We start from the raw sequence: 16,311 nt of genomic DNA on the forward strand, positions 1-16,311 counted from the left end.
CCCTGATTATTCTGGCTTGAAGATGCGCACACGGACAGTTGTGGACACCACAGACATGTTGTGCAGCTGGTGCTCTTCTGGCGCGGACACCAAAAGAGACGCGCTTACACACTCCCATGGTGAAATCTACGCCACGCAGACCCTCGCGTTCTCGCAGACGCAGTACTTGTAGCCCTTTTCTACACACACACACCTCACACATTTAGCATACACGCCCCTGAGCCACACACACACACACACACAAAACACACACAGACACACTGACACACAGTACAAATGTTTTACAATGAGAGTCCTTTCCTACTAGACCAGACCAGCAGAACCAGAGTCTCTGAGTGACAGTGGGTATGAGAGTCCTGTCTTGCTAGACCAGACCAGCAGGTCAGCTTCCCTCACAGCAGGAGGGAAAGAGTGATGAAGAGAGAAAGAGAGAGAGATAGATCGCATGTGTTTGTGTTTGTGTGTGTGTGTGTGTGTGTGTGTGTGTGTGTGTGTGTGTGTAATATATGTCAGAGGGATAATAAGACTGTAATCATGCTTGTGTGCCAGAAACATAAACGAAGAGAGAGAGAGAGAGAAAAAGAGAGAGAGAGAAAGAGAGAGAGAGAGAGAGAGAGAGAGGAACACAGACGCTCTTTCCACCGACGTACGCTACGCAATCCTGCCATATGCACACAAACACTACGCCTTACAAAGCCTCCACCACCACCACCACGCAGGCAGCTATTCTGGGGTGCGCTTGGCAGGGCCGGCCGCTGGTGTGGCTGCTCGCGTCGGGGGGCGCAGGGCCGGGGGTGTGGGTGTGGGTTGGCCGGGGCCCAGCAGCACCCACGGGCTCACTCTGCACCCGCTAAACTTTGGGGCGTCCTGCAGCGTCTAATTAGGAGAGTTAAAGTGCACTTCTGTAAGCTATGGAACAGCAAAGCAAAGCAACACACACACACACACACACACACACACACACACACACACACACTCAGCTCTGCTCAGATCGCAGATGGTGCTTTTTATTTAGACACCAGAGTGGTCTGAGTGGAGAGTGAGTGAGAGAGAGACAGAGAGAGACAGGGAGTGAGAGAGACAGAGAGAGAAAGACAGGGAGTGAGAGAGACAGAGTGAGAGAGAGAGAGACAGAGAGAGAGAGAAAGAAAGACAGGGAGTGAGAGAGAGAGACAGAGAGAGAGAGGGAGTGAGTAAGTGAGGGAGAGAGAGAGAGTGAAAGAGAGAGAGAGGGAGTGAGTAAGTGAGGGAGAGAGAGTGAGAAGAGAAAGTAAGAGAGGGAGAGGTGGAAGGACAAAAAGAAATAGAGAAAGACAAATGGGACGGGGGGGACGGGCGGTGTAGTGAGCGAGACTGACAGAGGTAGGGAGCTAAATGAAAAGGGGGCTTGTGATGTAACAGAAAAAATACTGTTCCCAAGCAACAAGTCCATTTGGATTTGACAATGGTTCTGTTCGGTCTTTACTTCCTAAACTAAGAGGCTGGGTGGTTTTGAGTGAGAGAGAGGGAGAGAGAGAGAAAGAGAGAGAGAGAAAAAGAGAATCTGAGAGAGAGAGAGAGGAAGAGAGAATGTGAGAGAGATAGAAAGAGAGATAGAAAGAGAGAGAGAAAGAGAGAATGTGAGAGAGAGATAAAGAGAGAATGTGAGAGAGCGAGAAAGGTCTGCTGTGAGACCTGCCTTCTTTTTCAGCTCATTTCTTTTAAGCCTGATCAAGCGAACCTCCCGAAGTTGAGAAACTTTGACTGTAGTGGCTGTGTTTAAGAGTGTGTGTGTGTGTCTGTGTGTGTGTGTGTGTGTGTGTGTGTGTTTGTGTGTTGCTCTGTGTGTGTGTGTGTGTGTGTGTGTGTGTGTGTGTGTGTGCTGCTGTATGAGTAAGAGATCGAGAGAGAGAGAATGTGTCAGGGCGCTGCTGCGTGCGTGCGTGCGAGTGAGAGAGAGCGAGAGAGAGCGAGAGTGAGAGTGAGAGAGAGAGAGAGAGAGCGCGAGAGAGAGAGAGAGTATGGTGAGGATCACACTGACCAGTGGTAGTAGTGGTAGAAGCGGCAGGTTTTCTATTGTTTGCTACGGCCGACACCGCAAGTGATGCGTTAATCACGCTAACACCGCTAGCACTGCGCTAATGATGCTAACGCTAACACCGCTAGCACTGCGCTAATTATGCTAACGCTAACACCGCTAGCGCTGTGCTAATTATGCTAACGCTAACACCGCTAGAGTGCGCTGATGATGCTAACGCTGACACCGCTAGCGCCGCGCTAATGATGTGGGAGCAGAGCGAAGATTCACGTTGTACTTCCAGAGCGTAACCCGTTGTCATCAATGTCAGATTACAGTATCCTAGCACAAGGGCTTCAGCAGCATTTTGAGAGTGGGGTGGGCATATTTTGGTGGGGGGTCTGGGGGTTCTCCCCCAGAAAATTTTGAAAGATGTAGATGCAATTTCCCGCATTCTGGTGCATTTACCATGTTTTTAGATAAAAAATGATCTCTCTCTTTCATTGTTTTTCCTTGGAGTCGGCATGGTCTGCAATTACTGACTACTATTATGTTCTGGTAGACTGGGTAAACCCAGCCGATCTGCAATCTTAATTAAGATTGAGCTTGGTCTGGTGATAGCCAGGATAATGTTTTGGTGTAATACACTGAGGACTGACACTGACCAACTTTGGCACTTTATTCTCCATTTAATGGGAGCAAAATATTTAAAAGGAGGATTTAAAAAGTCGTTAGAAAAACTAGCATGTTAGCTAACGTTAACTCCAGATTAGCTCACGGTTGTTAAAAAATAAACCACCTTCATTTTTTTTTTAGCTACTTGAAAAAAACATCCTGGTCATCGCTTTCTGCCTGAAACAGACGCCTAGGTCTGAACACGGCCAAAAGCACAACATATTTCAGTTCCAGAATAAGAAATCAACAAATGCTGTTCCACTTGTAATGGGTAAATAAAGTATGGTATTGCCTAGTGCTAGTTGTAGGTAAATAGCTTGCCTATCTAGCTATAATCATAATGTTTGCAGAAGGGTCTTTGTGACTTAATGCTATTATAGCCAGATAATGTCTCATAAGGGTGATTTGGCCACTAAAGGGAAAACTTGGGCAACTCTGACTTACTTTCCTCTTCCTCGAAAAAAATCTCCTTCATCTCGTCTGTGGAACAGCTAGCGCAACGCTTCAATCAAAGACTATGGGAATTGAATCTGGTGCGTGATGTGTAGGAAACCAGGAAAACGCGGAGCGGATTTCTATTGCTATGGGTATTCCCCCTACTGATAAAGTGGAACGGATTTGATTATGAAGCAATGGAAAGAACGCTGGACTAGTAGACCAGTCATGCACTAATATTTTGATGGAAAATGTGGGGGGGTCCAAACGACTTTTTTTTTAAGTGAGGGGGACGTGACCCCCCCCCCCCAAGTTATATTGTGGCGACGCCCATGTCCTAGCAACACTTTAGGCATTCTGTACTCTGACATTAGTACTTCACATCAGTTGTGAATGAGATAGAACTTCATTTAAAACAATATAATTATTACGGTCTGAGCACTGCGTTGTGCTTTGCTGTTTCATTATTTTCAGTGTGATCCCCTTCTATGTGTCAGAGTGCCGCTGTGTGTGTGTGTGTGTGTGTGTGTGTGTGCTGCTGTGATGAGACACTAGGGGGAGCTGTGTTAGGTGCATGGGAGAGAGGTGAAAAGTGCTGCGTCGGCCAGAGAAACTTTGGGCTGCAGACAGACTGAACTTCCTGCATAGTAAACACCTCCGATTACGTCTCCATTTCACTGATGTCATCTCTTATTCGGCAGAATATTTACACCTGGCCCGGGGACTGTGTGTGTGTGTGTGTGTGTGTGTGTGTGTGTGTGTGTGTGTGTGTGTGTGTGTGTGTGTGTGTGAGGGCAGGGGAGTTTGTATCAGTCGTGTGAGTGTGTGTTCCTCTGTGGAGGTCACGGTATGTGTCTGCATGCGTGAGTAAACCTATCTGTGTGTGAATGGGTGTTGTGTATGGGTGACTGTGCAAATCTGTATGTGTGGAAGTCTGCGTGTGTGAGGTTGTGGATAAGTGTATATGTGAGTGTGTGTATGACTGAAAGTGATTGAGTGTGTGTGTGTGTGTGTGTGTGTGTGTGTGTGTGTGTGTGTGTGTGTATGTCCTCTCCAATGCCCCACTCTGACCTCAGCACCTGTGTGTTCCGTCATCCTCAGCACAATCCAAACCCTCCCAGGTCATTCCAGAACACTCCGTCAATATTCCGCACATGGGGCTCTCCGCCGCCCGGCAACCAACCTCCTCAACAACCCCCCCCCCCCCCCCCCCCTGGCTCCCCCGTTGCCGCGGCGACCTTGAGGTGGGAAAAACTGTTTTTAATTCAGATCAATAGCACCACAAGGTCACTTTAAAATTCAATTAATAAGAAGAAGTTGAGCTCTTCACAGCTCTGAGCCTGAGGGTGACGAGTCTCTCACTCTCTCACTCTCTCACACACACACACACACACACACACACACACACACACGAGCCGTGCGACGACCAAGGATGCAAGATGATAAAGAAGGAGAGCGACATGGAGGGGCGAATCCGATTGATGGGGAAACGTGTCCTTGGAAAGAGGACTCTGAAAAGTAGGCCAAGACACACACGACACACAGCTCACACACACACACACACACACACTCCCCAAATACCTGCACTAGTCACTCTCCTGTCAATAAATCAATGAACAAACATGGACAAAAACATTTGGATGTGTATGGTAGACACACACACACACACACCAGATCTCATATTTGCGTTTGAGCACGCACACACACACACAAACACACACGTCTAATGCCCCTTAGCCCCTGCCAGATAGGCATCTACTGAGAAAGACAGAGTAATGAGAATACTGAGAGCGTGCGAGCGAGCGAGTGGGTGTTTGTGTGTGTGTGTGTGTGTGTGTGTGTGTGTGTTTGGCAAGACAATAAAACAACATTCTCAAGTTCAACACTGACAACTCAAAATAAATGATATGACATTGTTGGACTACAAACAATGACCGCTGCACAGCAATGTGTGTGTGTGTGTGTGTGTGTGTGTGTGTGTGTGTGTGTGTGTGTGTGTGTAAGGGCAGAAGTATAGCTCTGCAGACAAGGGCGTGCGCATGGGCGTCTCCAAATTCCATTGTGGACGTGTTGCACAAGCTCAATCCCTCAATCACAGTGTTTGAAATCATATCTCTATGGTGTGTGAATCTACAGCAATCGTATCTCTATGGTGTGTGAATCTAGAGCAAACACTGTTCTTTTGGATGGGTCTACAAATGTATCTGCCCCTTCATAACCGTTGCCTCCTCTACCTAAAAAGTGATAGCTACCTAAAATAGCGTTGTGGTGATCTAAATCAGCTAGGATTCGCTGAAGCGTGAAATAAACAAAACTCTTATTCAATCAGCTCCATTCTCCAGTAGTTTTATTCCCAGGGAGCAAACAGACTGATGAAAATGTGCATCTGTACTGTAAGTTGCTTCGGACAAAAGCGTCTGCTCAATTAATGAATAATTAGCGTGAATGGATTTGGTTTTCTCTTGACCCTGAGCCAGTGCTTGAAAACCTGCATACACATGCGCAGTCAACGCACACAAGTCCACATGGACACAACCGTGTCTGTGTTTATGAGAGTGTGTGTGTGTGTGCGTGTGTGTCATGCATGGACACAACATTTTGGTGCTGCATGGACCGCGCACAGACCGTGTCTGTGTTTATGAGAGTGTGTGTGTGTGTGTGTGCGTGTGTGTATGTGTGTCATGCATGGACACAACATTTTGGTGCTCCATGGACTGCGCACAGACCGTGTCCACAGAACTATATGTCCCCCTTCAGACTGTGTGTGTGTGTGTGTGTGTGTGTGTGTGTGTGTGTGTGTAAACTTAACTCTGTATGTGAGTACGGATGTGTCTGTGTTTATGAGAGAGAGAGAGAGCGCGAGAGAGAGAGAGAGAGAGTGTGTGTTTGTGCATGTGCATCAGGTCTGAAGAGGTGATGGGAGAGGGGAGAAGGGGAGAAGGGGAGAAGGGGTGCCCCCCCCCCCCCCCCCACCCCTTCGCCCTAATTACGGTGGAGAGGGCAGCGGTTCCGTCTCGGTGAAGGGGATTGGTCGTCTCGGCAAAGGAGATTGGCCACCGGTCGGCCCCCCTGACCCCGATATCATGCCCCAATTACCGCTGCCGACGTTGTTTACAAACAGCCCCTAATGAAGGTGATCGCAATGCTGACAGTTTCGCAAATTACACACACTTACACAGGGAGCAGAAGACACTCCACAATACAGGCATCAGACACATGTACACACACACACACGCTAGAACACAACCTGGGAGATTTCTCTCTCTCTAGAGAGCCTGGTGGTCCTTGGCACACACACTCACTCATCACACATAGAAATGCATGGGTGCACACAAACACACACACATACCTGCATCCAAACTGTGACGGACCGAGCCTCGGTTGCCGTCAACATGTGTGGGTTTGGCCCGAAAAGCTCAGAGACAGAGCGAGAGTTCAAATATAAAGGTTTATTCCATATCCAATATTCTGGAGAACTGCTAAGCCTCTCAATAGGCAGAGGACAAAAATATATATAGGAATATCACCTGCTCAGCCTCTAAATGGGGTAGAGGACAACATGCAGCAGTACAAGCTCTATTAAAAATACATGCTAAGCCTCTAAATGGGGTAGAGGTCACAAATCAGCAGTAAAAATGGTCTACAGCAAAACACATACCTGACAAGACTAGACTACCTGAACTAGACAGAACAATGAACCTATATACCTGGCGGCCAGCACCATTTCTACACACCGGGGTTGACACGAAAACAAAACAATACAACAATGACAAAACAGACCCTGAGACACAAACATAGTATTTTGTCACAATCATCAATCAAAGAAATAACTATGTCATAAATAAATGATGTCTCAAAAGTTTGTTAAAAACCACCTTATCCAAGTGGTGTGGCCCAGACCATTTTGGGTGTCCCCCCCTGCCAGTCTGGGCAATTAGCAGTTTCACTGGGGTAGGATCCAATTGTAATCAGTGGTATGAGTGTTTGTGTGTGCGTGTGTGTGCAAACCATGTCTGTTGGGTGCGCTAGTGGTCGCAAACATGGGGCAGAAGTGTGCAGTTCATGTGCGGTCGCACCACGACCGTCACACAAACATACAATTACAAGCTGTCCACGCACGCACACACGCACACACACACACAGGCACACACGCACACGCGCACACACACGCACACGCGCGCACACACACAGGCACACACACACACACACAGCAAAGGCATTAGTTAGGTCATGCCTCTGTCTATGTGCTCTGTCTGGGTCCGCTGTCCCATTAACTGTCATTATTTATTCATCTTTAATTGGCCTCGTTAGAGCGATGAAACCACTCAATCTGTTTCTGAAGCACAGGACTGGGAGATCTCTCTCTCTCTCTCTCTCCGTGTAGTCTGACAGAAGAAACATCCCAGGCCTGGCCAGAGACACACCATCAGAAGCACACACACAGTCGGAGACACACTATCAGTGGCACACACACACGGTCGGAGACACACACGGCATGCTTTCACACTGGACCTGCCAGTGATACTGGAGCTGTAGTTAGAGGGATAATCCACAGTGATATGCTCTAATTACCAACAGCATGGTGTGTGTGTGTGTGTGTGTGTGTGTGTGTGTGTGTGTGTGCCATGGAGGGGATACTCAGGGGTTGTAAGTGGATTAGCAGATGGGATAACTGCTGGGGAGGGGGGGGGGGGGGGTATAAGAGTGGCACCCCCTGGTGGCAGGGCTGTGTGTGTGTGTGTGTGTGCGTGCGTGCGTGCGTGCGTGTGTGTGTGTGTGTGTGTGCGTGCGTGCGTGCGTGCGTCATTCGAGGCAGGACAGGGGGTGGGTGGGTATAAGTGGGCATTCAGACGGGTCCTCTGGTGAGGGGGTTTGGTGTAATGGGGGGGGTCTGGTGACTCTGTGCCCTCAAGACTGGAGCGATGCCCAGTGTGTGTATATACGTGTGTGTGTGTGAGTGGGGGTGTTTGTGCCAGGCCGCCGACTGGGCCATCTGGCCGAGAGTGCCCTGTGGGCGTGAACCAGCGAACTCACACACTGCTGGGGCAGAGCGTACGCAATCTCCCTCCCACCCATGCCAACGCCAGGCCAGGTAACACACTCACTCACTCACTCACTCACTCACTCACTCACTCACTCACTCACTCACTCACTCACTCACTCACTCACTCACTCACTCACTCACTCACTCACTCACTCACTCACTCACTCACTCACTCACTCACTCACTCACTCCATATATCTCTCTCTCCATCATCCCACCCCCCCTCTCTCTCCATCATCCCTCTCTCTCCATCATCCCCCTCTCTCTCTCTCCATTATCCCTCTCTCTGTCTCTCTCCATCATCCCTCTCTCTCATCATCCCTCTCTCTCCATCATCCCCCCCCCTCTCTCCATCATCCCTCTCTCTCTCATCATCCCTCTCTCTCTCATCATCCCTCTCTCTCTCATCATCCCCCTCTCTCTCCCTCTCCATCATCCCTCTCTCTCTCTCCATTATCCCCCTCTCTCTCTCTCTGTCTCTCCCCATCATTCCCCTCTCTCTCTCTCCATCATCCATCTCTCTCTCCATCATCCCTCTCTCTCTCCATCATCTCTCTCTCTCTCCATCATCCCCCTCTCTCTCTCTCCATTATCCCTCTCTCTGTCTCTCTCCATCATCCCTCTCTCTCATCATCCCTCTCTCTCCATCATCCCCCCCCCTCTCTCCATCATCCCTCTCTCTCTCATCATCCCTCTCTCTCTCATCATCCCCCTCTCTCTCCCTCTCCATCATCCCTCTCTCTCTCTCTCTCCATCATCCCTCTCTCTCTCTCACACCATCATCCCTCTCTCTCTCTCTCCCCATCATCCATCTCTCTCTCTCTCTCCATCATCCCTCTCTCTCTCACACCATCATCCCTCTCTCTCTCTCTCTCCACCATCCCTCTCTCCACCATCCCTCTCTCTCTCATCCCTATCTCTCTCTCTCTCTATGTCATCCTTCTGTCTCTCTCTACAATATCTCTCTCTTCCTCTTCAACGTCATGCCGCTCTCCCCAGTAGTCTTTAAAACACATATTCACAAAAAACAAATATTGGTCCGATGGTAACAATTATGCCCCCCCCCCCCCCAAACATACACACATATATACATTACCTTATTTTTTTCACTTTTTAGCCCAGTTTTTTTTTTTTAAAGTGGTAAGCTAGAGCTGAACCCTCACAGTAAGGATCTGGATCTGCCTGCACCTCTCGTTTGGATGTGTATTGGGGCAGTTGTAGTCGTGGCTGGTGTGTTTGGATGTGTATTGGGGCAGTTGTAGTCGTGGCTGGTGTGTTTGGATGTGTATTGGGGCCGTTCTGGTCGTGGCTGGTGTGTTTGGATGTGTATTGGGGCAGTTGTAGTCGTGGCTGGTGTGTTTGGATGTGTATTGGGGCAGTTCCGGTGCTGGCTGGTGTGTTTGGATGCGTACTGGGGCAGTTGTGCATCTGGCTGGTGTGTGTGTGTGTGTGTGTGTGCGTGTGTATATGTGTGTGTGTGTGTGTGTGCGTGTGTGTGTGTGTGTGTGTTTCTGGTCTTGGCCAACTGTTCAGGGCTGCACCGCTGACTCAGATGAAGGTAAAGCCAGAGAGGATCTGCCGCATGTGTATCAATTTACACTCCGCCGGGGGGGCCTCCGCACTAGAGGGGCGGGGGGGGGGGGGGGGACGGGGGCACAGAAAGGTGTAGAGGGGTGGAGTAGGAGGAGAGAGGAGAGGGGAGAGGGGAGGAGAGGGGAGAGGGGAGGAGAGGGGCGGAGTAGAGTATGGAGAGGGGCAGGAGAGGGGAAGGGGGGAGGAGAAGGGTGGAGTAGGGGAGGGAGGGGGGTGCTGAAAGGTGTTGAGGGGGGGAGCAGGGTATGGAGAGGGGGAGGGGAGGCGGAGGCGGAGGCGGAGGGGGGAGGAGAGGGGAGTGAAAGGGGGCGGAGGTGTGAGGAGGGGTGCGAGGGGGGTTGCTGAGGGGGTGGAAAAGAATGGAGCAGAATATGGAGTATTGTAGAGGGTACGCGGAGGGGGGCATTTCTGCAGCAGCGGTGGCTAAAGCGGGGTGCACTCATTTGGGTTTCGCCCCGCAGCACCTGGGCAGTTCACACTCGGCCCGTGTGTGTGTGTGTGTGTGTACGTGTGTGTATATATGTGTGTGTGGGTGTGTGTGTATATATGTGTGTGTGGGTGTGTGTGTATATATGTGTGTGTGTACGTGTGTGTGTATGTGTGCACCAAAGACCTATTAGAGCTGGGGAGGCGGGCATGGGCATGTGACATTGTGACATTTGGCTACAGACGTAAATGCCACTGCATTTGTCACATGTGTGAAAACAGTGGCGTCAGAGTCGCCTGTGCAAGGTGGAAGATGAATCAATCATTTAAAATGAGGCCAGCAATCTGTACACACAGACACACACCTAAACAAACACACACACACACACACACACACACACACACACGCGCGCGCGCGCGCACACACACAAACGCACACATACGCACACACACATGGATACATACGGATATATACAGACAGTCTCTCTTTCTTTCACACACTCACACTCGCACATAGACAAACACACACTCACTCACTCATGTGCACACACACACGTGCACACACACACACACACACACACACACACACACACACACACACACACACACACACACACACACACACACACACACACACACACACACGGATACATACGGATATATACAGACAGTCTCTCTTTCTTTCACACACTCACACTCGCACACAGACAAACACACACTCACTCACTCACTCACTCACTCATGTGCGCGTGCACACACACACACACACACACACACACACACACACACACACACACACACACACACAGACAAACACACACTCACTCACTCACTCATGTGCGCGTGCACACACACACACACACACACACACACACACACACACACACACACATACACATCGATGCTGGGAGGCAGAGGACAGGGTGGGTCAGGCAAGGTCACTGAAGAGGAGACATCAGAGAATCCAGAGCACTTAAAAAGGGAGAGGGTTCCCAGAAACACACAGATCTCGTAAGCCTTAATCCAGCTATTTGCTCAGTGTATGCCACATGCACGTACATGTACGTACACACACGCACAGGCGTGCGCGCACAAACACAATACTGCATTGAGACTTTTGCCTAATGCCATCCAAGGTTCTCTGCCCTCCTCTTCCATATGTTATGTGACAAAGTGTTTTTCTAGAAGCTTCTAGACAGAAAAATGATTTCACTCAATCTTACCAATCTGATTCAATTTGAAAAAGAAAATATATTTAGCTTTAAACAGGACTCAGTAGAGCTTATGTAAAGCATTTGGTTATGTATGTCGGTTGGTTGAAGTGTGTTATATACTGAGATATGTGAGGGGCTGAAAAAGCCTTACCAGAAGCACTGCTGAAGTCCCGTTAGGTCGGAAAAGCTCAATCGTCATGTCCGGAAACATCCGCCCGATCCTGGTTATCACGTCGTCCACGTACCTGTAGGAGAAAGGGAGATAGAGGGAACATTAAAAACACAAACACACACACACACTTGTGCTGGTGCTGATGTTTCAATTTACACCAAAAAAACTTGAAATAAAAGGACCAAGGGTCCTGACCGCTGTCAATAGAAAGTCAATTGTTTTTCATTAAGTGGCAGATATCGAGGGTGTGAGTGTTGGTCGGGGGTCAATACTATTGACATATGTAAACGCTCAACATTGGCCTCTTTGTGTCAACTCAATGTATTTTAGACTATCCTTGAATTCACGCAGAGATCAAACGCTACCGATCCACTGCAGGTGACTCACCGTCCCACATATTGATTAACCGTACAGGTTAGTGGCCACGTCTACCAGGGCGACCTAACTGGATTTTCAAATGAAGAAACCACGACTATCAGAAGCAAGCATATTTATAAACAGGACATGGCTGCAGTTTCAAGATGCTGTAGTCTCAGGATGCTACCCTGATCAATAACACTAATATATAATAATAATAATAATAATGTAATATAATTTCCACCAGTGCACTTTGCTAGCTCAGTGGTTAGCGCACCCGCACCTCAAAATGTAATGTGACAGTATAACAGCAAACTAGCGATCCTGGGAGAAGACCTGAAAAGCTGGAACTGCAGTTTGAACACACACACACACACACACACACACACACACACACACACACACACACACACACACCAAGGGGGTCGACTCAGGATTGGTAGGTAAGTCAGGCCAGGTACCCAGAATATCAGAGACAATACATAATCATTATAAAATATATATTATAATTAATATTATCATATTCTTGACACAGGGGAGGCACATTTACTGTACACATTTACTTGATCACAAGCTAACTGACTTTCTACTTCTGAGCATGTTACACTGAATGAATGACGCAGACCGACATGATCTGTGGGCTAGGTTTTGGTGGGAATAGCATCCATAAGTTTGATGTATGTATATATGAAAATAAATAGCTTAAGGTGAAACATTAGAGTAAAACTTTAATTAAATCAGTTTCCTAGCGAGAGACACCAAATGAATGTCAGCCTCAATGTCGCGACGTGAATAGATCAATCGCCCAGCAATTCATTATTAGTGTCAGAGTACAGGGATGGGGTGAGTTTGTGCCCGTAGCGGTTTGGCTTTAACCTGCCCCGACTGCCCCAAAAGCGCCAGCTAGAGCTTGCTCGGGGTGCTCACTGCGACCCCCCACCTGCCACCACCGGCCCCAAAAGTGCCCCGCTTCGCCAGCATCAGCAGAAAAGCCCCCAGTCATCCGGTGGCCGCGGCTGGTTCAATACTACGGCTATGCTAATAAGGGTTTAATGAAAATCTCCTTGGCCGGTGGCCGTCGATAGACTTCAGGGTCTCCAGCTCCACACGAAAGGGAGGGAATCATTTGTAAAGAGAGTGTGTTGGCCACAGGGAAACGAGTTTGTAAAGTCAGTTGAAAGTTAAGGAGCAACTGCAATCCTGTGCAATCACTTCAGTGAGACGGGTTAGATACTCATCTCCAACCAACTCACTCAAACACACACACACACACACACACACACACACACACACACACACACACACACACACACACACACACACACACACACACACACACACACACACACACACACACACACACACACACACACAGACAATATGTGCATTTGTACACATTCACACACATCCACACACTCCTGGTGATTGCGAAAGAAACCCCAGAGGATGGCCATTTTCCACACTCCTCCGCATGAGCGACCACAGACCAGAATTAGTTCTACTTTTATTTCCTTGTTGTTCAAAAGATACCTTTGTGCCTCCTCTCCTCTCCTCCGCGTCTTAATTAATCAGGTAGAATAAAACAAGACATCATCAAATATTCAAGAAAGTTATTCACGGGCTGCAGAGAGCAATCTCACTGGAGGAGGCGTCTACAGCTAGAATAATTAGGAGGAGATACAGGGAAACGCGTCGCTACGGTGATGCGGGTTTGCCTCCACCGGGCACATTATTAGGCGTAACGCCTCGGCGCAGTAGACGTGGCTAAACATGCTGTCAGACAGCATTTGGTCAGTGCTGAGGCGATGGCATCTTATTGGCTGCAGGAATGCTGAGCAGGGACAGGGGGGGGGGGGCTGTAATTACATCTGTACTGGCAGGGCTGAGGGGTGACAGTCACTTGCAGGACCAGACTTGCTTTGAGGTATTGTCACCTCATAATTCATCGCCGAGGTGCGAGAAGACTCATCCCCATACAAAACACCCCCTTCTACGACACGCGCTCACACACACACACACACACACACAAACGGACACACACCCACACCCACACCCACACACACACACACACAATGAATGAATCTGAGTTCTGGGGATGTGTACAGTGCTTGTGACTTTGTATCACTTTTCACTTGGGGGTTTTCTATTGTTTTCGACTTCTATTGTTTATACTTCAATTCATTCGCATAATATTTTGAGCAAGCTACTTTTAGAACAGGGACACTGTTCTATCCACTAGTTAGTCTAACCCATTAACAATGAATGAATCCTGCAGTGTCACACACACACACACACACACACACACACACACACACACACACACACACACACACACACACACACACACACACACACACACACACACACACACACACAACTTTGAAAAATGGGAACCCAGCAGTCTCTCTCATGTCACAAACATCTAAAGTCTTCCAACACACGCACACAGGAACTAGATATACAGCATTGACCCTGTGATACACACACGGTGACACACACACACTGTGACACACACACTGGAAGCTATCGTCACATTTGTACATATGAGTGTGGCCTGAGCCCAGCGGAGTCCCAGCCTTTCAAGCACAGCCTCCCTCAAGATCACCACGGGCCATGGAATTAACATATTTTTAATTGCTTGTTATGGCGCTGATCCACACACACTTTCTTACACACACACACACACACACACACACACACACACACACACACACACACGTGTACAAAGGGTTTCACCATGAGAGGAAGGGCAAACAAAGGCAGGCCTGTGCAGAATGACACTAGCTGTGTATGTGTGTGTGTGTGTATCCCTGCTCCGCCAGTACGTAATCCCACTGCTGCCACCATGTGTGATCCAACCACTGCCACCACGCGCCGGGCAATCAACTGGGGAGAGACGCTTTGTATAGTATGAGCCGTTTGAGTAAATGTAACGTGCACACACGCACGCACGCACGCACGCACGCACGCACGCACACACAGGAAAAGAAAAAGAAGTGATTCTAGAAAGAAAAGGTGATGAAAAGGAAGGCCTGTAGAAGCGGCTCAGCGAGGGCAGTGCATTAAAGAGGAGCATCCGTTCATCGTAAATACAGTAATGAGGCAACATGAATGCAAATCGCCCTTTATCTATCCGCTCCGGAGAGCAATGACCATCTGATATAAAAGAGCGTCAAAGCCAATGACTCTATTACAGACCTTACACACACCGGGGCTTATTGTAATTTAAGAGGCCTTTAAAAGACAACACCGGCCATAGAGGGAGAGCCTTCAGACAGACAGACACACACACACACACACACACACACACACACACACACACACACACACACACACACACACACACACACACACACACACACACACACACACACACACACACAGCCTTCAGTCGGACGAATGCGCGCAGTTAGTAATGAACCTTCTGTGGCCACCGTTAAAACCCTGCTCTGGAATACATCATGCTACACGTTCTGCTTAAAATTCAGTCCAGCTTGTGATCTGCTTAGCTCGTCCCCCCGCTACACAGTAATATTATTAAGGAATAATCTGGACAATCCTGTGGAAAACACAAAGGGCGCTCGGCAAACCCAGACCCTGCGGTACCCGAGCAGGAAAGGCCTCCGCGGCAGACGCTATCTGACTACGCTAGTCATTAAGGCTTTTTCTATCAACCTTGTGATTGAAATGCAAAGTTAATGAATGCTCTGAGGATATGTCGACAGAAGGGAGGCTCTGTTACACAGTGAAGAGCTGCTTGAATGCTAATGTTTAAAACAGACCATTATTAGCCATCTAGGACGATGAAAAGATACTCTATCAACACGGAGATTCGTGACAAGGGGGGGGGGAGGACGTCACCAAACAAATTTGATGCCTTCAACCGAAACTAGGCCTACATAAAAGAATACCACAGAAAAAAGCTCACATATATATAAAAAAAAAAAAGAAGAAGAAAAAACGCACAAGGTCTGACATTTTCAGGAAAACAATCTGACATTTGTTCGGTGTTGCTTTGCTGTGTAGCGCTGCGTTCTCTTTTTTTCTCCCTGTGGTATGATTGATGCTACAAAGTGATCAAATAGCCCTTTGCTAGTGACTGCATGGAGGGGTGAGAAGAATGCAGATAAACCTGGAGCCGTCTTACCCCCTCTCTCTCTCCCTCCCTCCCTCTCTTTCTCCCTCTCCCTCTCTCTGTTTCTCTCTCTCTCTCTCTCTTGCTAATCAGGGATCACCCATGACTGAAGCCCTCACAGCACACACACTCCACTGTACTGTGCTGCCGCAATGCACCACTGAAAGAGGACACCTCTTGACCAGCGCTGCTCTTATTTGTGCCGCCGTGTCCAAAGAACGTGGTAACTGAATCGATCGCTCTGTCAGGACTGTAATGAGAGGG

The 16,311-nt window shown here is 48.6% G+C and overlaps 1 protein-coding gene across 1 annotated transcript in view; it reads right to left on the reverse strand.

Annotated features, from left to right (window-relative positions):
- The window catches only part of med27 (mediator complex subunit 27), a 74,493-nt gene that overhangs the window by 19,175 nt on the left and 39,007 nt on the right, over positions 1 to 16,311 (reverse strand). Inside the window, exon 4 of the mRNA XM_012821102.3 lies at positions 11,535 to 11,628. Coding sequence (XP_012676556.1) covers positions 11,535 to 11,628 — 94 coding nt within the window. The remainder of the gene's footprint in view (positions 1 to 11,534; positions 11,629 to 16,311) is intronic.

This window comes from Clupea harengus, chromosome 7 (assembly GCF_900700415.2).
Source record: "Clupea harengus chromosome 7, Ch_v2.0.2, whole genome shotgun sequence".
NCBI classification, from domain to species: Eukaryota; Metazoa; Chordata; class Actinopteri; order Clupeiformes; family Clupeidae; genus Clupea; species Clupea harengus.